The 22,718-nt window shown below is 46.2% G+C and overlaps 2 protein-coding genes across 4 annotated transcripts in view; one reads left to right on the top strand and one right to left on the bottom strand.

Annotated features, from left to right (window-relative positions):
• The window catches only part of LOC149332672 (nuclear pore complex protein Nup133-like), a 46,252-nt gene extending 26,858 nt beyond the window's left edge, over positions 1–19,394 (bottom strand). Inside the window, exons 1-15 of one of the 3 annotated variants that reach the window (XM_089558248.1) lie at positions 19,140–19,394; positions 17,262–17,398; positions 17,036–17,142; positions 15,320–15,532; positions 13,986–14,057; positions 13,225–13,332; positions 12,178–12,291; positions 10,433–10,492; positions 9,468–9,529; positions 8,048–8,115; positions 7,081–7,172; positions 6,163–6,265; positions 5,758–5,820; positions 4,270–4,357; positions 741–801 (exon numbers count right to left, since the gene is read on the bottom strand). In XM_089558248.1, the coding sequence (XP_089414374.1) occupies positions 741–801; positions 4,270–4,357; positions 5,758–5,820; positions 6,163–6,265; positions 7,081–7,172; positions 8,048–8,115; positions 9,468–9,529; positions 10,433–10,492; positions 12,178–12,291; positions 13,225–13,332; positions 13,986–14,057; positions 15,320–15,532; positions 17,036–17,142; positions 17,262–17,398; positions 19,140–19,261 (1,470 nt within the window). In that variant the 5' untranslated portion in view covers positions 19,262–19,394. The remainder of the gene's footprint in view (positions 1–740; positions 802–4,269; positions 4,358–5,757; positions 5,821–6,162; positions 6,266–7,080; positions 7,173–8,047; positions 8,116–9,467; positions 9,530–10,432; positions 10,493–12,177; positions 12,292–13,224; positions 13,333–13,985; positions 14,058–15,319; positions 15,533–17,035; positions 17,143–17,261; positions 17,399–19,139) is intronic. The other 2 variants (XM_089558249.1, XM_089558250.1) reach the window with 2 other exon arrangements.
• Positions 19,386–22,240, top strand: LOC149332671 (protein ZNRD2-like). Its single transcript, XM_089558251.1, has 4 exons — positions 19,386–19,522; positions 19,619–19,900; positions 20,095–20,182; positions 21,411–22,240. The coding sequence occupies exons 1-4, from the start codon at positions 19,463–19,465 to the stop codon at positions 21,920–21,922; spliced, it is 942 nt and encodes a 313-aa protein (XP_089414377.1). The 5' UTR covers positions 19,386–19,462; the 3' UTR covers positions 21,923–22,240.
• Positions 22,241–22,718: the final 478 nt, after the last annotated feature.

Here is a 22,718-nt window from a genome sequence, read left to right as displayed (position 1 = left end):
TGGGTGTTTGGTTTCTATGTGAACCTATGTCAAAGGACAGCAGCGCTTTCACTGCTCCATCGTTTCCTACGAGCACACAAGAAGACCTGTGGTGGTTCTGTATACCATCCTGTGGCATCACAGAATGCGAAAACCAAAACCAAATTCCATGAGCAAAAAAGTGCAGCAATAAATTATCTCGAGTTCACCCAGGCATATCTTCTCCAGTTCTGTTGTTCTTAACACCCCAGTGCACTGTTGTCACCAAGAAACAACATGACACAATTAATGGTGATTACCAAAACGGCCTTTACAGGCACACTCACTAACACGAAAGAGTTTACACACTATAGCAAGGAAACTAATTTTGACCTGAGTGACTAGTGATGAGTGGAAGCTGCCATAAAGTCTGTCCATGCATATTTTTCCTAGACGCAGAGATATTCTACAGCCCTCCCGTTGCGATTAAATCATGCTTGTGAAGCTTTATCAGTTTGTCTGAAGGCCGGTTCACATGCAAGCGACTGAGCGATTGAGCGGCGCGTCGCAGCGAAAATTTCCAACTGGCTGAAACCTCGCCGTTCATCGCAGCGACAACTCAAAACAGGTTTTTCCGCTGCCGCGGCAGGATTCGCTAGCATTTTCGCTTGCATCTGAAACAGGCTTGATGCACGCTACATGTCAGATCTGCTCTCAAACATCCATGGAAACACTAAAGAGAGAGAGAGAGAGGAAAAGAAAGTCTGGTGTGTTCTGCTCACCTCCATTCTCTCATCTTCAGTGGGGGACTCTGAATCCTGAAGCAAGCGTTCCACAGCACGGCTGAAAGTAAGGCAGTATGTGAAACAATAAGCCCTTGCTGCAGGACCACTTGGCAACAGCATCATGAAACGTGCAACAGCAGCCGTACCTGATAAAACCAGGAGTAAGATCACTTTGATAATACTGCACACAAGAAACGACAGCCAATGTCCTACAAATGACAGTGAAACCATAACAGTTTTCACAAACCTCAAAAACAGCGAAGCTGAAGATAAAGATCGCTTTCAGAACAAACCCTTAAAATTATTAGCTTCAATACTAATGGGTATTCACAATATTGCTACAGTCAGGCCCACTTATAACAATACTGGTTATAACAATATAATGGATATAACAATGGTCAGTCGCGGCACCATCAGCTTTACTATGTGTTCTATGGTAAAGTAAACTGCTTATAGCAATGCTGTCAGGGCACAATATTGATTATAACAATTAAATCTGGTAATTGAATGTCAACCATAATAGAAAAAAAAAACATGGAAATGCTACAAGCACACCAGCAAAACCATGCTTACAACACAAAAGTGCGTGCGTGTAGGGCCGACCAACGAACTGAGCCGGCGCAGCGAGGCCACAAAAGCAAAAGAACCCGTGACCACGCACTCAGAAATGCTGCCATGGGGCGCGCCGAGGATGCTTGCGTGTCGCAATGACACAGGCAGGAGAAACGACAGGTGCGTTCCCCTGAAAAAAATGCCCATTCAGAGAAGAAAGTAGAGAGCATGGTAGGGAGCCTTGGAGGAGCAGTCCATTATTAACGTGTCTGAGAGGTGCGCCGCTCGTAGAAAAAAATGTGCAGACGCGTTTTTCTTTGTTTTTACACTCTTGAGTTGTCCCATCTTCCCCTGTTCTTCGCTAACTTCCCCATGGTCCCCGCTTCACAAATTTCACGTGTCCCAGGGGCAGGAGCCAATGAGTCAGGGGAGCTGCTGCGTTGCTGCATTGGCTACGTGTGCCATGCATACTCCCAATCAGTCGGTGCAGTGCGCGCACGTGCAGCCAGCATGGTTTTTCTCCTGTCAGCCGTCGCTGCACCCTTGGTTCTGCATGCTTCTTGAATTTCCCACAGGAATCACTTCTGGAAGGCCAGCTTGGTTCCTGTGACGTGGAGGAGCGCAAAGCTCCCGCCGGTGCAATGATGTCAGTGCTTTGGTCATCCGTGAACATTTTTCTGGTCCCCTGAGGTTCGAATTATTGAGCTTTTACAGGCATTAGAACAATCAAACCCCTCTGGGTATTTACTGTCAATAAATGCTCTGAAGTTTGTCATCTTTTCTTTTTTTCATACACAACCCTGTTATAACAATTATTGGTTATAACAATGGTATTTCCATGGCACTTGAATATTGTTATAAGTGGGCTTGACTGTATATCCTCTCGCATCTTTTCAGAGTCATCATTCACAAAGGCGGCCCTACACCAGGTATCACAATTAAACTTATTTCAGTTCTGCCGATATTATCCAAAGGTAACAGTTTTATATCAAACCACCCAGTTTCACCAGACTGAAAATTCAGCTTCGAGAAGCACCGGCCCACAGAAATGGCACCTGCTCGACCAAGATTAAGCGTTACATAAACTTAATTATCATGGCATTAGAGGAACCAGCCTATCATTAATACAATCATATATGAAACAACTTAAACAAATGATTGCTAATGGTCGCACTGTGTAAAACTCATAACCCCTCCTCGCTGGCATATCGCAAAGTAGCAGTCTGGAGCCACTGTTTATTAATTACTTTAACCAAATTTGGCTGAGCGTTTTTTTCTTTGTAATGATGTGGAAGACATCCAATACATAGTTCACCACGTGGCATTCGCCACTGAGTGCTGAATAATTTATAGCTTAATTTCATTTCTCATGTTTCAGTTTCAACAGCCAAACAATGGCTGTGACATCAAAGGTCAGCTTGGGTCACATGAGGGATAGGTTTTGGTTTGGTTTTATGGGGCTTAACGTCCCAAAGCGACTAAGGCTATGAGAGACGCCGTAGCGGAGGGCTCCAGAAATTTCGACCACCTGGGGATCTTTAACGTGCACTGACATCGCACAATATACGGGCCTCTAGAATTTCTCCTCCATCAAAATTAGGCCGCCGCGGCCGGGATCGAACCGGCGCCTTTCGGGTCAGCAGCCGAGCACCATAACCACTGAGCCACCGCGGCGGCATGAGGGATAGAAAAACTGTGGTATAAATGCTGCTTCTCCATTCATTGCCATTCTGGCTCTTGAGGAAAGCTGGCTTTAGCATTCTAGTGAATTAAAATGAAGAAGCAGTGACTATACCACAAAGTTCTTAACCGCACCAAACCTGTTGATGGATGCCTCTCTGCCACACTATGCACCATACGCAATCACTTACAAACAGTAGTTTAGCACATTACCTCAATATCCTTGAAAACATAACATTACACTTGAAGAAACTCCAACACGTAGATTACAATACCACACCTTTTTGAATGTGTATAGCGTCCATACCGCGATTATAAAAAATATGTCATTTATTTTGCATGCACTGCCTGTGTTTCTTATGCAGCCGATCAGAGATGTATTGAACTCAAAGGCTCCAGCGGAGGGGTACAGGGTGGCTTTCAAGTCGCATGAACGCAGCTTTCTGCCTGGTGACCCCACTTCTTTGTTACTCTAGTAACCTAGTAAGAGTGCCTAAACACTTTCATTCATTCATTCATTCAACTTATCTTTCGCAACACTCTTATGAATGTGGAAAGAAGCTGATTAGTCTGCAACTCTGCCGAGATGCATCATGTTCAACATGCAAAGTAAGTGGCACCAGACCTACAGCCGCTAGGGCAACAAGCATTTCAAGTTTTGCTGGAAAACTGCGCAGCTTCAGCTAAGTAAACTTGGAAATGGCTTTCATCCTCAATTTTGATGTAGCCAGTTTCACGAACTGCTCAAACGAGAGTGCAACGTGCAGGTGGTGCAACTTCCACAGTAACCTGTCCATGTGCTTCTGCTAAACTTTTCCCCACGCTTTGTCACTAACTGAGTTGATGCCCTCAGTCCAGTTAAATGTATGATCAAAACACAAAGTTTTCAAGCCCTTGAGCAACTTCAAAAATGCCAGTGACACTGCTGAAAACAGTGCTTTACATCCTGCAAGCGTAGCAGTAACTTCCCGAAGCAACACATCGGATACGAGGAATGCTTTAGCGGAGAGCTCCGAATTATTTAACCCCTGGAGGTCTTTCACGTGAGCCGACATCGCGCAGAACACTGGCACCATTTGCATTTCACCTCCACTGAACTGCGGCTGCCGCGGTCTGGATTCTATCCCACAACCGTGGGATCAGCAGCCGAATGCCATAGCCGCTGAGCCAATGCAGCAGCTACATCCTGCAAGCACTTTGTATGCAAATAGGCTCACTGTCTACCCGATAACGCATTTCTATATCACAAAGAAAAAGAATATTGCAAAAGTATCACACATAAAGATGCACTGACCTCACGTCATGCGCAGGCGCATGAATTGAGTGAATGCACACGATGCCGTTGACATGTGAAAAGAACAATGGTGTTCCCTCATAGGAGCCTGCAAAGCAAAGGAACAAGTATCAGCTGCTGCTAAAAAAAAGAAATTTCAGAAACAAGCATCAATCGTCATTATTTGAGCAGCTGCTCATTCTTTAGAACAAATGAAAAATAAGACACGGTTTCTCTGTGCATTCTCACCCACTGCCCCAGTGTACACGTTTCACCCTCAAACAATAGCATTGCGACTGATGCAGATATGTGCACTTCTGTTGCTGCGCTCGCTAATGTTAGGTGGTGAAGCATGTACACTGAGACAGTGGGTGAGAACACACGAAGAAAAAAAACTCCAGGGCCTTCTCAACTACATTCTTAAAGAAGAAAATCCGAGCGCATTTAGGTTGCCTGCCTGCTATGGTGTCTACATGTCTGTACTGTTTGTCTTGCACTTTTCCCGCCAAAACCCCGGTTGCAACCGGTTCTATTGCTATTATATGCTATGCTTGAATCATCACATTTTAGAATGTTTTGAGTACCTTGGGGATTATATTAATCTGACCCACTAATCCTCCTTAATCCAATTTCCGGGGAGGGCCTACTTCCAAAACATTGGCGGTCCTCAGATTTTCAAACGTGGCATTGCCCCAAGACTGGTCAACAGGTGGTCACATGGTGTTGACGATCTCATGACCCTCTCATTCGCATTAACAGATCCCGGGAAGTCCTCATACCATTACTGGCATGGTGGTGCAGTAGTTAATTGCACTGAATTTATTTTAATCAATTTCGTTGCCATGTGCCACTGGGGGCAGGTAGCCCACAAGACAGTGGGTAAGTTGCCACCTGCCACAGTGGGCAGGTTGCGATGATGTAAAAAGGTCACGTGATCTCTCTCGGCCAATCAGAAAATTTTGTTACAGAGAAGTCGGAAATTTTTTGAGAGATGACAACCTAAATGCTACTGTATTAAAACACACCACAACTGTCCCTGCTGTTTCCAGCACCGTTAATGGCTGTACTGAGTGCATCTAAATAAGGTTGATGATTTACGCGGGTTTAATGTCCCAAAGCGACTAAGGCTATGAGGAACTCCGTAGTGAAGGGCTCCGTAAATTTTGACCACCTGGGGCAGGTTCTTTAATGTGCACTGACATCGCACAGTACAAGGGCCTCTAGAATTTCACCTCCATTGAAATTCGACCACCACTGCCGAGATCGAACCCACGTCTTTCGGGTCGGCAGTTGAGCGCCATAACCACTGCGCCATCGCGGCAGTTCTGCATCTGAATAAGTCATGTTGCTAGATAACTAGCGACAATAAAAAAACTTTCCATTACAGGAAACAGAGGTTTGTGTTCATATGCAGGTCAGCTCTTGTACTTCAATGCAGATTTTATTACACCAATAAACCAAACCAAGCTGTTGACGCAGATTATTTCGCAAGCCTCACTAGTGTCTTACCTGCTCCTAGAAGCTTGTCTTTCTTGAACTCAATTACATCCAGGTCATCCACATTGCTGCCAGCTGGAAAAAAAAAAAGAAAAAAAAAAACAAGGGTTGGAGACAGAAGTGACAAAAGTATGCTGGCCAAACCAGTCGCATTAAAAATTGCCTTAAAAATGAACATGATGAAGAGCCTGTCCTGTACGACACCATATGCAAACATCGTAAACCAGGGGTGTTTGAAAAGTACCTTTTCCAAACCGAATCGAATAAAAATAGTGACGCTTTGCTACCGTAGTGAATACGAATAGTACAGCTAGAAGTATCCCGAGAAATTCAACATGGCCTAGTGACTGGGCACATTTGCTCACTGCTAACATAACCCTGTCAGACAGAAAAAAATGCATGCAACTGCATACTCACGCGTCACGCAGTAGACTTTGGTGTCGCTATACACAAAGCTTGAGCGGCGGTTTGTTGATGGAAGGACAAACTTGTAGCTCAGCAGTGCTTCTTCATCCTTCTCCTGTCAGAAAAAGGATGATTCATTTCAACCTTTTACCTCTGAGTAATAGGTGTTCAGTTATTGTACGGGGAGAAGAAATTCAGAAGTGCGGAAACAAATTGTGCACTTTAATATGCCAAGGAATAGAGAGTTATTTAGATATGAATAAAATGATGGCAAAAAAAAAAAGACGACCACAGGAATGCGCACTATGTGTCTGTGAAGATATAGCATTGCCATACCCAAGCAAAAGGTTGGTTGGTTTTATGCGGTTTAATGTCCCAAAGCGACTAAGGCTATGAGAGACGCCGTAGTGGAGGGCTCCGGAAATTTCGACCACCTGGGGTTTTTTAACGTGCACTGACATTGCACAGTACACGGGCCTCTAGAATTTCTCCTCCAAAGAAATTCAACCGCCGCGGCCGGGATCGAACCCGCGTCTTTCGGGTCAGCAGCCGAGCACCATAACCACTGAGCCACCGCGGCGGCATACCCAAGCAAAAGTGTTGAGATTTTGTTTTTCAAGGTCTGCCCTGCTTGCTCTTCAGTATGCCTAGAAACATAGCAAGGCCTATGTGAGTATGCTTCTTTACCTATTCCCGTTTTAATGTTCAACATTAGAAACAGGAGCTTTAGTTGCAGTTTTCCAATATCAAATATGAAATTGTGTTAAAGAAAGAAGGCACATTAAAACACAGAACTGAATTCATCAGATGAATATCACGACTAGCGCACATATTGGCAAAAGAAGAGCAAAGCACAGAACAAGAAAAAGCGGCAAACACGACCCACAAACAGCAACCCAACAGACTGTGCCGAATCCTTAAACAACTAACCGTGTACTGCTCCGAGAAACGAAGCACTGTGAAGTCCGTGAAGCTGGCTGGACTGTCAGCTGGAGAGCCCAAGTTACGAACATCCACAGTGCCTAGAGAGAAAGCAGAGGGATAAAATGTTAGGATGTATACAATCATGCTGCCATCAGCATACTCACAGACAGACTTTTACCCAATCTTAATCAAAATAGAGAAAAAATATGAAGCAAGAACAAGAAACAAAATAAGTTGCACCTCACATCATGCTTCACACATCCCGGCCATTGTACGTTCAACCTCCTCTCTTGAGCAGAATTTGTAGGCTGCCATTAGGCTAAAGGTGTCAAGCTCTCACTGTAACTCATATGTACTATCGAGAACAGAAGTGCCCAGAAAGCATAGGTGCTTGCAAAAAACCCATTGCTGGCTTTTCTGATAGCTGTCCAAAATGGAATCCAGCTTACCGGTACCTTATCAGAGGCGCACCAAACCTTTTGCTTCTCGCATCAAGCAAAAGGTAGGCAGGACAGACGAACATCCTTTGGCGCATGAAGTGGACATGCCATTCTGATACCACTTGGTCATTCTGGTGACACAGTGATGTATTTGAGCCAGAGGCAGTGTGTCTTGGGCACTTCCGTCCCCCATAGTACATACACCCTAATGAGAACACAAACAAATGATTTCCAAAGTGTCTTTTCAGCACTAGCTGCAAACAGTCGACTACCGAAAATGTTCCTTTACAGACACTGGGACAGCACACCATCAAGTCATATTAATTGTAGTAGTTTCAAAGCTTGCCATAGAAGTGACGTTTCAACATATATGCTGATCTGGCCAGCCTCGAAACCGCAGACACTTGCTGGGTGGACAGCTATGCATATGTCCTTCAGCTTCACAATCCCAGTAAAAGGTCACAAGAGAAGATTATGTTTCACGTGGTATATCAGAAAGTGGTACAGTCAAAACACTCGGCAAATGAGCTCACCAATGGCGTAGTAGAGCTGCTGAGAAACTTGGGGATTCAGGGCAGCCATCAGGACTGCAACGCCATTCCTATGCAGAAAAGAGTGAAGAATATGTAACAACTTTTGTGGAGCCCGTCATTCGTACTATACGAAAGCAAGAGCAAGCGTCGACAGTAGGGGTTTGTATGTCCGAAACTCTGAATAGCTTGAGAATAATATTTACTATTCAATTCACTTCGCACTATACTTTCACTCTTCAAACCATTCCAACCCTCTAAACAATCAGAAGTTATATGATCGTGTAAACTTGTTGCAAAACGCCGCGAAGTATAATAAACTGCCAGCATGCGACTAAAGGCCCACAAGCGGTACGCTAAGCTTTACATAAAATCAAAGCGCCGAGGGCCATCGAGAGGTGCCGCAGAATGGCCGCTGTGGGCTCATGGGATGGAAAACAACTTCCCCTCCATGCAGCGATGTAGTCTACAGCTGGCTGTGAACCCAAGTGGCAGCAATCCTGTCGTTTTAGATCATTTCACTACGATAAGAGATACGGCATGCGTGCTCTGATGTGGCTGTTTTGCGGCAATCACTCTCATTTTTCGCCAGTTAGAATCTAGAAACTGCGTATCACAGGCCACAGAGGACAAGACGAAAGAATACGACAAAAACATTAAGCTCGAAGACAACCGACCACACCGCGTCAGGCGGGGCGAACCACATGGCTTCGTTCTTGCACCATCGGATAGTGACAGCGTTTGGGCCCATCCTGGGGCTTGCAGTCTGACGAAAATGATACGCAAGGGCTAAGCGGGCAACGTATTGCTGTGAACGCTGTGTTTGAGGCACGATTCCACAACCAGCGCTCAGGTAGCTGCTGTTGCGTCCATTTCGCGAGCTGTCTTGCTGCGCTTTGCCAGCACTGCCTTAACTCTGCCTTGCCCCTCTGACAATCTACCACTGGCATCACTCTTTCAGTAAGGCAGTATCTGGCCACCTTACAATGATTCATGACAGCATTCAACAGGCTTTTTTTGTCATGCGAGCATTAGGCCAAACTGTGATAGTATCAGACTTTTTTTTTTTTTTTACTGAATGCAGTTTTCATCAAAAGAACAGTAAACAATGCACTAGTCTACAAAATAATGTTTCTTCCTATTACTACTATACGATTCCCCTTACCTTAAAGCCTGATGTGCTTTAGAGGTATAGTAAATTGTGGTGATGTCGGGTGAAAACAAAATTTGTTTGAAATATCACCATTTCATTTCAATGCCCAGTTTAGAGGAAAATCATTCACCTTAAGTTTGAACTGCGTACACTGATATAAAATTATTTGATTCCATTCATACGCAATTTTTTTAAAATTTGTATTCACTTCTCAACCAAAAGCTTTATATTGGCAAATCTCTAGTCGATGGAAATGAAGGCGAAACTTACGATGACAACTGCATGTCGATGCACCATGCCTTCAGATGCCGAGGGAAGGTGTTCTCGCGATCCTGTGCAGAGGTAGACATGAGAGCAATTATGGGGACCCTTAAGTCACCTTAACAGTGGAGTGCGACAGCACGATAAGCAACGTTGCTGCTAGAAGTTTATGTTTCAGTTATTTCATCACATGTAAGATGCTGTCCCTGTTACCGTATCGCTATTTGCGCGCATGTAATCATGCACTGAGTCTGCCGAGAACCTGTTTCAACCTGCTTGCATCGCCCTTTCCCAATTGCGTGCTCCACGTTGCTTTTCAGTTTTGTATTTTCGTACCGTGGTCATGCAACCTTGTGACGTACGTCAATCAACCAATCAGCGAGTTTTGTGACTAATGCAGGACGAGAAATTGCATGAATTAAGTCTAATGCTGTCGCATTAAAGAATGCCACACTACCAGAAAAATCAGACATCAAAACATAAGCACAATGAAGAACACGCACACCAAGTGCATTTGGAAAAAACTAAGGGTCTGCCTGGCATTAAAATTTGTCACCAGAAGAACGTACTGACCCTGTCTGCCACCCACTTATGTCTGTGATCACCTGCCCATCACAAATGTACTACACCTCTGAAAAATTTCTGGGCACACACCTGCGAACTGGACAGCTGAGTCCGTACTGCACTCAGAAACAATGCATCCTCTCAATTTTCAAAATCCAAAAACCAGAAACATTGAACCCCAAGTGTGGACAGCACATAGCAATAACAGAGAAAAAATAAAAAGCAATGTCTTGATGGCTAAGCACTCCGTGTTGGTTAAGAGGTTAACGTTCACACAAGATATTTTAGTTTCCGCAAAACTACACGGCTTTTGATGAAACAACTAACACCGAATTCCAATTCGTTCTCACACTGCCACATCAGACACTCTGGTCATCACACTGAGAAGCACTAAATGCTTGGTTACACACCCAGATTGCCTCGTGGAACTGTTCCTTCATGGAGCGGTCTAGGTCACATTCGCCGCACAGCTGAAAAAGATAAGACAGATGCACCAATGAATTAAAAAAAGAAAAAATGCGCCACTAAAACAATTCTGCAACCAATGATGCATACTAAACTGACTACCGAGCCCTGTTGCCTGTAAAGAGTGGAATCTCATTAATTCGACCTTGATTGATGCAAACATCCAGTTTATTCAGTGAAGATTGAGCTTCTTGAGCGATCTGTGAATGTTAAAACCCATGACTACCTGCACGTACTCCACACATGTGTAAAGTGGTCTCACTGCATTGATATTGCGACAGCGGCTTACCTGGCTTACCATTTTCTCCAAGCCGTCCCAAAATAAAACGAGCATCCGGGACAAAAGCCCAGGACATGCATGGCAGTGGCCAATACTATGGTCAAGCACCACAACCCTTTTGTTGAGAGAGCAATAACTCTGGTGCGGAACTGGCTACATACACATCCAAATTTGCCGCAAGCATCCACGCACGCGAGCATGAAGGAGTGGTGCTGAGATGCAAATTAGTGTGCAAAGGTTCAGAATCAGCAGATCACCAGCCAGCCAGAGAAAAAATTGCACTTCGGAAAGAAAAAAAAAAAGTAACAGAATGAATCGACATAGCAGTGGGATGACTGAGCGCAGGTCAATGAAAGCCCATCTTTATGCTCTGCTCAGCAGATCTCTGCAAAGACAGATGGCAGCATGCCTGTCAACCTCGGGTTCAATCAGCAGCTGTGCATATGCCGCTCAACCATGCTAAGTCTCGAGAGCAACATATTAAAGGGACAGTGAGGACAGCATTATTAATATTTTTTTTTATAGCAAAATCCAATTGTTCGGCTTGTGATGGCTTTATTGCCACTTGGCCGGCAGCGAAAGATGCATTTATTTCTAAGAAATTTGGATTCGAAGTTGAAAAGTTTTTCCCAGCCCTCTGATTCAAACTTGGGATTCTCCTATGACGACACAGGACTAAGTGACGTGAAACATGATGTGCACATGACGTAACGCAGACTCCGTGATTTCTGGCGGCCAGCAGTGCGGCCTAGCAGCAACCGAAAAGAAAGCTACCGCCGGCCGCACGTTGAAGGCATCTATCGGCTATTGCGGCCGTCGCTACAGTCGCTTCGCTTACGTTTGCACTGGCGTTTTGCCAGCGTTACGATGGATCTCGTTCTAGAAGTCGTCAACGAAGTTCTCGCAAATAGACACCTTTAGCATACCGTGTACCTTGTTACCGCTAGCGGAATACCGGGAGCCCGCCTAATGCCGGTGAGCAGGCGCTGATTTGTCCCGATGCTTCAGGAGCGCGCATAGCGCCGGGCACGTGGCGCCATCTGGCGACGTCAAGGACATTTGCGCATGCATTGGCTGCGCCTCAGGGATTTGTGGCTTCTCGGGTCCTAGAGTTGCTACAACCATTGGTTCTAGCAACACTGCTTTGTCCTATGACGTCATCACGCTTGTACTTGCGAGTTTGGCCTGTGGCGGCGATACCTGTATTTTGGTTCTTGCTCTTTACTACGTTAGAAGAGCTTTGTTGTCAGTATGAGTGGCGTTTTTGTAATCAGGAGCTGGTATTCTGTCGATACAAGCCAACTTCAATTTTTCCTCAGTGTCCCTTTAAGTGCACGAGTGAGTTACGAACTGCCACTGTCCCTTTCCAGTGAGGAGCTGAACGGCAAGCAAAGACCTGTTACCGCCTACCCTCTCGGGGCCTTCTTCCAGGAACCACTTCTGGAGACTGTTTCGAAGAAGCACATAGACAAACTTTTCGTCTTCTTCCTCGGTTGGCTCCACAAGCACTTTTACGAGGTGCCTCTGCAAATTGAACGAATGTGTCAGTGCCCAGCAATAGCAAAAGGCTTCAGGCAGACACAACGTTCACGCCAGACACAAATCCCATGCCAACGTTAATGCACCAAGAAGTTCTACGTTAAACTCGCTGCCAGTTCTGAATGTGATCCTAACATTTACACTGTACAATCTTCACTGCCAACAGTGAACACTGTCTGTGCTTGAAACCATGCAGAAAAATAAGGATTTCTCTAAAGTGATACAACAGTTGTTACTTTCGTGCTTAGAACTCTACAGCAAGCAGACTAACTCACAGAATGCAGGGCACGTGGAATGACAGGTAGATAGAATTTTTTTGTTAGTATCTTCTCTTTAACCGTTTTTAGAACAGCGGACTCGCATTGTCCCATTTGCTTCGAGTATTGGCAAATGGACAACGATACACCTACGTACCATATTAGTGGGTTATTAAGACTACCTGACGATCAAACAAATGCTTTTCTCTTTTCCAAATAGACCTTCTTGGCTTTTTGTGTACTTTTACAAGCATGGGCGTTGACGAGACCCATATTGGCGGGAAAAATATGTTTAAACAAAACGACTAAGCTTATTCCATCAGTAAACTGCCTCATAATACTTTTTGAAGCAATTTTCGATCTTAACACAAGACTGAGGTATGGATACGGACAACATTTGAGATATTTTTACATAAGTGATTGGTACATATGTGTATGATATTTTTCTACAACGACAGTGGTCGAAACGGCTTAAAAGCAATGTCATTCAATTGCTAGAGTAATTCTGAGTGCAACTTTACTATTTGTATGCATGTGAAACACACATATTGCTTGTGTCTTATGAAGGGTCAAAATGTAACAGCTACATAGAGTTGAAAGTCTCACTGCCGCTTGAAAGAAAGCACACTCCATATTTGTCACAGCCTCGAAGAACACTCACAGCTTCTAATTGGGAAGGCATGGCCCCAAAGATAAACGACGACACCCGTCGTCCTATGCCGGCTAGAAGTCCCTGGGGTGCCTTGAGGGGCTTTATCAGCAGTGTTGTCTGCGGGAGAAAAGATAATGACGTTGTGACATCAGAGTAAAATATCTGCCACTCACACTTGCAACACACTGAGTCTACGGAGCACGAAAATATTTGAAAAATGAAATTCAACCAAATAAAATCCCTTAACTCCAATTCTCATTGGCAAGCAGCTGCTGTAAAAAGGTCAGTAGTTTTGTACGCATTCTAATGCTTCATGAGACCCTAAATTGGTGATTCAGTTCTGAAAATATCTGAATAATTTATAAACATTTTTTTGGCTAATGACCTGTAACGAAAAGCCCAATTAAAATCACAGACTGCTTACTACCTCGAACTGTAATTGAGATATTGCAACTGTAATTGCGTATTTGGACTCCACATAAAAAGTTTCACTTACAGAGCGATTTGAATAAGAATCCTACCATGAATAAAAAATATAATTCCAAGACTTGCATCCCCCCTTGAATGTGATGGACATGAAAAATATGTCGATTATGCAGAACACTGAAAAAGAAGTCCGCAATGGGTGCGCAGAACTACACGGCTAGAAGTCATTTTGCCACAGATGGTTTGAACACAACAAAATCAAATTCTGATAGCCTGGCCAGCTAGTTATAGCCCGATAAGTTTAAGAAATCAAGTATGGCAAGATGCAGCTTTTGCCAACTTACCTGTCCTTCAATGGTGGACGGTGTGACCAGCATCAGGGAGCTTGTAGTGGTGGCCACAATGCAGCCCAGAGGCTGCAAGAGCAGCAAAATTACTAATTACAAAATTGCTAGTTTCCCAGGGATGCTGCAACACTGAATTGAGTAATGTGTCCAACTGGTTATTCCCAAGAACATGCCAACACGAGCGCACACTCAGCCACAAACACTTTCTAGAATAACAGGCAACAAACTAACAACAGCCTACAAGTCCTTTTCAACAGATTTAAATCAGTACACACGTGGAAACATACAGCAAATAACAAACGGTTCAAAGGAAAGAAAACTGCAAAAACTGCACTCGTCAGTTGTCCATCAAAGGCAACGCAATTTGCTAAGTTTACTTCACCGACGACCAGACAGTGTAGTTGATTAGGGTAGTTGGTCATCAAAAGCTGGAAGCAGTTACTAAACATCACTGTGCAATTTCAAACGACGGTCTTTCAGCAATGCGGACAGGTAGCTAGAAGTATCGCTGCCATGTTTACTGATGGCTCCAGAAACTTGAAATGATCATGCATGCAACACATTTGTCTGGTGCAGAGAAGTGCATCAAAAAAAAAAAAAAGGCCTATCCTTAAAGGTGCACTGAAGAGGAATCTGAACTCGTCTTTTTGCCGCAGGAACTCAATCTACACGTTCCTAGCATTCTTAGAAACTCCGACTTCTTGCCCTTTGAGGCCAATTTCCCTAATTAAATCGAATTAACGCCCGGCTCTTGCCTTTATTTTTTTAATTCTGCCTCGTACGATGGGCGAAGTTGACCGACGCGGGGAGTGCCTTTCACCCAGTCCTGTGGCGGCTTGCCGCCCTGCCATCGGCGGAGTAATACATAGTAGTCCGTAGAAGCAAATAGTCCGCGCGTATTTTTATTTCTGCGGGCTTATTTTGCGGTTATATTATCTGCAAATGAAACTATTTATTCACGGAAACCTAAAAAACAAAATGAAGCGAAAGCAAAGCCTCCACGGAGCTGGCTGAAAGGCACTCCCCGCGTCGGTCGACTCCGCCCACCGTACGAGGCAGAATTTAAAAAAAAGGGCGGGAGCCGGACATTAATTCGATTTAATTAGGGAAATCGGCCACACAGGGCAATAAATCGAAGTTTCTAAGAATGCTCGGAACGTGTAGATTAAGTTCCCGTGGCAAAAAGACGAGTTCAGATTCCTCTTCAGTGCACCTTTAAATATCATTTAGTGGCAGCACCATAACAATGTGGCAAGACAAAAAGCTTCCAACGCCCCCTTTTCACTGCTCTATGTCACTATGACTAATAAACGCTTGCTAGACTCGCTCACCTGTGCGTTGGTAAGGGAGCAGCACTCTTCCCCCTGGAGGTCGGCCAGAGCATCGGTGGAGGAACTCTCGTGGGCGATGTTGGGCCAGTAGCGCAAAATGCCGGCTGGTGTCACAGCCAGCGCTGCAGGGGCGAGCTCATCCCCCCTCAGCAGCACACAGACCAGGTCAGCCCGGTGGGCCAGGTCACTCGGTGGCAGCATCAGCATGCGGCACTGTCAGATTGCATTGAGGAAGCGGTACAGTAAAATTCACCACCAAACTGAGACATTCAAGGTCATCCTCATCAGCTCTACTATGCACACACCATGCCGGCCATCGGGCTAGAAAAACACGCACACAGTTCAGCGGGTTCCACAACGACCAAGCTGGGCCATGTGCATAGTATATATATCCGCAGACCTGTTACGCCCCCGGGTGCCGTAGCAGCAAAGTAATCTTATCAGCCACCGCGGTGGTTCAGTGGTTACGGTGCTCGGCTGATGATCCAAAAGACGTGGGTCCGATCCGTGCCGTGGCGGTCGCATTTCAATGGAGGCGAAATGCTAGAGACCCATGTAATTTGCGATGTCAGTGCCCGTTAAAAACCCCAGGTGGTCAAAATTCCGGAGTCCCTCATAGCCCGAGTCGCTTTGGGACGTTAAACTCCATAAACCAAACCAAGGTAATCTGATCACAATGTTTGCTTGCTGCAGGGCTTGCTGACAGCTCAGTGAATGTGAATCGTTATGTGCAGCCTTCATGGCTGTGTGTCCCTTTCGGTTCCAAAGTTCAAATCTGTTGTTTCCAACAGATGAGTTTTTCATTGGCACGTTGATGATGCCGATCACAATCTGGTCGAGCAACATGCACTCTTGAAACATTAAGATTACAATTTTTGGGCAACTTGTTCATACACACAATATAGTCAGTTATGGCCTGCCCGTCTTTTCAGTGCCTCGAGAGACTTGAAACTTGCTACAACTTCATACATGCAAGGGGAGTAGTGTTTCACTAGTTCAGAGAAGATTTCAATCATTTTGGCGGACTCTGATGGTACTAGGAGGCTCCACAGCAGAAAGTGTGTCTCTAGACTGTGGCATGTCAAAAAAACCCAGCTATCTTCTTGTAACTTGGAATGTTGTCCACAGTGAAGTACAGTCAGACATGTTCACAGTATTCTGCCCACTCAGACGTAGTCAGCCCGAATGCATCTAGCCCTCCCAACGGCAGGCATGCTGGCGTTCAATGTGCTCTGCCGGCCCGGTCTGTCAGTCAAACTTGTAGCGCCACCGTTTCGGCACGCGGAAGACGAAGAAGCGGTGGGCACGTGGAGGAGAACGCTGGCTCGCGCACAGGAGAACGCTCTGGACCTCGGCCTTGGCCGGACGCTGCCGCCACTGCTCTAACGCTACCTCTTCTCAGGCAGCCCTCAATTAAACGTGGCCGCGGTCGCCTCCTGGGAGACCTCCATATGGACTACAACAAACTTATCGCCACTTGTAATTAATGTTTAGTCGGGGCCATGCCAGCCATTGGGCTGGAAAAACATGCACACAACATCCACAGAGTGCAGGCTCATGTGGGCAGTACTAATTTCTGCGGACTCATGATGCCCCCAGGCGCTGCAGTGGCAAAGCAGTCTTATCAGAATGCTCCCCGATTCAAACCTCCCAATTTTTCACATAAAACGGTTCACTACTGGTAGTTGCGTATAGTACGTGAAACAGGACACTTACGTTTCTGCTACGTGATCCCTGCTTGTACTGCCAGACGAAGAGCTTTCGGCCACAAACCAGCCATGCCCATCCACAGCTCGAAATGCGTGCGCTGATATCTGTGCCAGCTGCAAAGTAAGAAATGGCATTAGGTACGAAAAGAGTAGTTCACAAAGAATGCAAGCAAGGCATTGTCACAAATGAAGCACGAAACTGAAATGTACAGAAGCCATGAAACTGTTCTTACGTTCCGCTTCGACAAGAGCTTCGCTGACGAGTACCGGGAGCACGGTTCCGAAGAGCTCGACGACATGGTCCGCAGTCTCTTCAAGAACTTGAGATTGGTGCAAGGAGCTGTCTTGAAATTGACCCATTGACAGCATGCTTTAATGAAGAGGAATAAAACGCATGTAATGGCAATGTAAATCACCCATTTTTTTTTTATGCTTCGTAGGCAAAAGTTTAAAGGAAGGCAGTGGCTACAGTTCCAACCAGATAGAACAACTGCTGCTGGAGTTCTGTCAAAGCCATAGTCCATGCATAAGAAGCTGAAAAGAGAAAACCACTCAGCAGCAAATATTTGCATGTTTTATGATGCTATGCACTGATAAAGGTGCCCACAATTGTTTCCAGAACATGGAAATTGCAAAAACAGCTAAAATGCTTGGCCGTCTGAGCATGCAGTTGCAAATTAGAGAGTGTGGTTTACAATGGCGTGAATGACCTGCACCGTATTGTACTCTTCGATGCCTGGTAGCATCTACATCCAGAGTGGAAATTCTGATTTTTGAAGTTCTTAGAGTGCTGAAAACATTTGAGGGTACTTATGCCTCCGGACAGACTTCCAACAGCAGAAATATTGTTGTCTGGGTGGAACACTAGGCATTCTACAAAAAAAAAAAAGTTAACCACTCTTGGAGTTATGAGTAGGTTTATATGGGCGTTTCTCTCGCCGCCGCGGTGGCTCAGTGGTTATGGTGCTCGGCTGCTGACCCGAAAGATGTGGGTTCGATCCCGGCCGCGGCGGTTGAATTTCTGTGGAGGAGAAATTCTAGAGGCCCATGTACTGTGTGATGTCAGGGCACGTTAAAGAACCCCAGGTGGTCGAAATCTCCGGAGCCCTTCACTACGGCGTCTCTCATAGCCTGAGTTGCTTTGGGACGTTAAACCCCGTAAACCAAACCAAACCAAACCAAACCAAACCAAACCAGTTTAATGTCTCAAAGCGACTCAGGCTATGAGGGATGCCGCTCTTGGAGTTAACAGTAGGTTTATGGAGATTTAACGTCCAAAAGTGACCCAGGCTTTGAGGAACGCCGTAGTGACGGGCTCCGGAACATTTGACCACATAGGGTTCTTTTTAGAGCGCACTTACATTGCACAGTAGACAAGCCTCAGAATTTCGCCTCCATCGAAATTCGACCGCCGCGGCCAGGATCGAACCCCCGTCTTGCGGGTCAGCAGCCAAGCGCCATAACCACTGAGCCACCGCTGCGGGTTGGAGTCGGAGCCACCGCGGCGGGTTGGAGTAGACAGAACAGCAACTACCATTTGAATTCTATGACAACGAACCTTACTGCTTCAGCTGCAAAGGGTATTACTTGGACAGCGAACAGGTCGGACGCTTCGCACATCAGCAGGCTATGCCTTCGGCGTCCTCGAGAGCTCTGTAGCGTTCGAGCTCGCGCTCGCCAGAGCTAAGCGTTCCAAGCTCGCACTCGCCAGAGCTAAGCGCTCCAAGCTTGCGCTCGCCAGAGCTAAGCGTTCCAAGCTCGCGTTCGTCAGCGCGAGAGACGCGGTGTCGCGATGATGGTATCAAAACAAACCACGTAGAAATTGATTGATTGAAACCCTTTAAGTAGGATCGCTGTTATGAACTGTTGCTAGTCTGATCGAAACCTGATACGAGATATCACACCACAGTACAGTGTTCAAGAAGGCTTCTAGGCCGCTGCTGGTACAAAAAGCAGAGGGGCATGGTATGGACGGAAGTGCAACGCCAGTAAATGCTGCGTTTTGACGGAACTCTAGCAGCAGACACAACATAACGTTTTGACGGAACGCTAGATACTCCATTAAAGGAACACATTAAACATGAGCCAACAAAAACAGTAAACATCATTACCCAGGTGTGCATGGCGACCGGCCGTACGACAGCGGCGTTCCACTGCGCCGACTTCTCGACTGGGAGTGAGGTGTTGTCAGAAAAGAGCCTCCAACGGAGCCCACGCGGCGAGGAGTGAACATGGCTCTAAATAACGGGTCGAACAGTTGACGGACAGAATGCAGTGTTTGGCGACGCGCACACGACCATCAAGCAGCGTCCAAACGAGCGCCGGCAACGTGCACAACTTATATCGACGGGCGACGTGAAATTAGTGAAATCCGCACCATTCCGCACATTCAACTATATTGGATTGGATTGGATCTGTGCGGCTTTGAGATTGAATGTTTACACCGATTTGTCCTCCGCGATCATCATGCGTGTTCTTGCTGTGGGAGCCGTCGGTAAAGTGATCTGGCATGCGCTCGTAAAGTCACGCAGTCTGCTATTCGCGCTCATGCCACCGAAGTAAACAATTCTTTGTCCCTTTTTGTGTGCAGTATTTCCGCACTGAGAGCTCGACACGCCTCAATAATAGGAGTAGGCGGGCTGCAGCATTCGTGTGGAAGAGGACGAAGAACAGCAGGCCGATCGTCTTGAAGCGAAGTTCGCACCAAGCACCTGCTCTGAATATGGAGGACTACGACTGGAAGCCGCCGACTGAAGCAGAGCTGAAAGTCCTGGAGGCAAGGCGGGAGCGTATGGACAAGATCAGTGGGATTATGGGCGACTACCTCCTGAAGGGCTACAAGATGCTCAGCGACGTTTGCGACGTCTGCAGCGTGAGCAGCCCTTTAACCCGCGGCTATTGTTGTTTTCGGTAGTTGTGCGGTTTCAGCTGCTTTCTTTCTTGCGTTGAATAAGCTATTCATTATCTCTCTTAAATCGTGAGCGCATTTGAAGGAGCCTTGCGTTTCGGCATTTACAATCTCTCTTGCCTCTAAATGACTGATCGTCACTCTCTCTCTTACCCCAGACTATACTTCTTGAAGACCGTCAGCGCAAGACATATTGCATTGCCTGTTCCGAGGTGGACACCATGGAAAACGTCAAGGACAACCCAGGTGCGTTTGATGCTTACATTGGTAGAATGGCTGTTGTGTGGGCTAACCGAAAAAGGAGTGTGGGGTTTAAAGGTGGCATCGGAAAAGAACTTGCCGAAATGTTCGCGCTGTTCTGGCTTAAATGCTATGCAAGGTTTTTTACAGTTGGCGGCTTTACGGGGTACCAAGGTTAGTCACATACGAGATCAGACAGAACATTTTTCCTTGCTTTTTAGTGCCAGAAATGTTACCCCATATCACAGTGGTCATTGTAGTAGGTGTAGATGTATACCAGCTGGCTAACAATGTGGGCATAGGGTGTAGGCGGTAGCAGCTTGTGCAGAAGTGTAAATGTTTTCTCAACTTCATGTGCTGCATGTGCTGCCTTATATCAAAAGAGCCATTTAACAGGTATGCCAGATGGAATGGGACATGCCCTTTAACAACTTGCAACATAAAAAATGAGAAATGCTACTGGCAGCTATGGAAGCTGCATTGAATGTAGGAAGAGGGATACTAAGTGAAAGAGTGCATGCTCCTATCAGGCCCGTAGGTCACCTGTTGAGAGAGTGTAGCCGAGCACTCCCAAGAGGAAGGGGAGGTAAATGTAGTGTTACTTGAGTATGGAGCGTGTTGTGTGCTGTCACAATTAACTAGCCCCGCAGACCTCCATGCATTGGTGCTTTGGCATAGTGTGTAAGCACTGCATATTTGAACACATACAGCATAACAGTTTTAATCTTTTTTTCTTATGCTTTGATTCATCATCATGATCAGCCTGACTGCACCCACTGTAGGGCAAAGGCCTCTCCCATCTCTCTCCAATTAACAGTGTCCTTTGCCAGCTGCGCCCACCTAACTTTCTGGCGCCCTCTGCTACGTTTGCCTTCTGTTGGCATGCACCCCGTTACCCTTAAGGACCAGCGGTTATCTTGCCTTCGCATTACATGCCCTGCCCAAGCCCATTTCTTCTTGATTTCGGCTAGGATGCCATTGATACGAGTTTGTTCCCTCACCCACTCTGCCCGCTTGCGGTCTCTTAACGTTACACCTATCAACCTATCAGGTTCGTGCAAATTACTTTGTTCCCTGTGCGTCTGTGTTACCTCAGGTACCGAGATGCTTCCAGACCAAAACTGCTGTTTACAAAGGCTGCGATGTGCAGTCGGAGGTTGAGAGGATGATCCAGGCATTCAGGGCATCCTGTCAGTGTAGTGATTCAATGCTCTACCCTTTTGTTGTGCCGCAGTACTGTCCGACGCTGCAGCCCAGCGCCTTGTACAGGAATGCCAGGCCAGCTCGGAGATGACTGCGCAGTCTCACAGCACCCTCTCATCCGAGGAGACTCATCACAGTGCACCTCCTGCACCGCCCCTGGTCCCCCGCCGAGCCACGACAGTCATCTCAAGCAATGCCGCAGCACCTTCCTCACCGAATGCCACTGCAAGCATGACAACAGCGTGCATGCTAGCTTCGCGGGGCCCAGGGCCATTCAGAAGCCAGCAGCAGATGGTGGGGAATGGGTCGACACTCTCTGCCGACCCTGCACAGAGAGACCAGGAAGTTGTGGCCGCAATGCAGGCCGTCCAGGGCAAAATGGTCTGGGCCGCGCAGGAACTGAAAATGTGCTCGAGCGTAGAGCTCTCCATCCAGATGTGCAGCCTCATCAAGACTTGCGCAGAGGCCATCACGGCCCTGAATGACTTGAGGGCCACTGAAGCAGAGCCTGTGTGTGCTGGCAGGCGAGTCAAGTGCGAGTGAACAGTGTGTGAAGCCAAGCTTGTTTAAAATAAATGTGAATTTTTGCCTTCTGACCAACTGTGAAGCAAGGGCCAAGGACGCTTGTTGTTGGAGCCTTATCTGGCAACGTGATTTTACGTCTTTAGCTACTAATGCTGTTCTTTCCACAGCAGAGGTATGATAGTCCTCCAGTTCACAGCAGCACTGCCAAGATTTAAGCCGTGGTGGTATATATCTGTGGATAACGTGTTCGTCTTATCACAACTGGGTAGTGGCTTGCATTCAACGCACTACTTGGCCAGTTCTCTGAATAATAAAGGCAAAGTTCAGAATAAGCAAGCTGGCTATTCCTGGAATTCCCAAGTTCATAGTTTACAAAAAATTCAGCAACTTTTTTTTTTTTCAGACATGCTTTAAAAAGATGTCAAAATCAAAACATGCCTAGTGCTTAAGGTGTAGAATTTAGGGACTGCTTTCTGGCTAGCATTATGTCTCAGTATTCCCGTGGGAGCCAACTGCCTTGCATATAAACTGCAATTACAACGATAGCCACAGGTGGCGTGACAGTCTACTAATCTCCGAATATGGCCGCAAGTTTGCATCCCCTTGCAGTCTTAAAACTGGTACAAAAGAAAAATGTTAGCATGTCACCTTGAAACCGAAAGGGAGGTTTGGGTATTTCGGATTCCAGAAGAGATCAGTAGTGCCACATGGGAACACTTGTACTACATACTCCTGTAGAGGGATCACGGTGTATGGTCCCAGCACATACACTCCCTATCATACACAGCATGCAACACTGCGCACGGACAGAAGA

The sequence above is a fragment of the Amblyomma mixtum genome, chromosome 8 (genome assembly GCF_055824585.1).
Source record: "Amblyomma mixtum isolate Tamu chromosome 8, ASM5582458v1, whole genome shotgun sequence".
Lineage (NCBI taxonomy): Eukaryota > Metazoa > Arthropoda > Arachnida > Ixodida > Ixodidae > Amblyomma > Amblyomma mixtum.
Note: the sequence above shows the minus strand (reverse complement) of the source record. Positions and strands in the feature narration are given on the sequence as shown.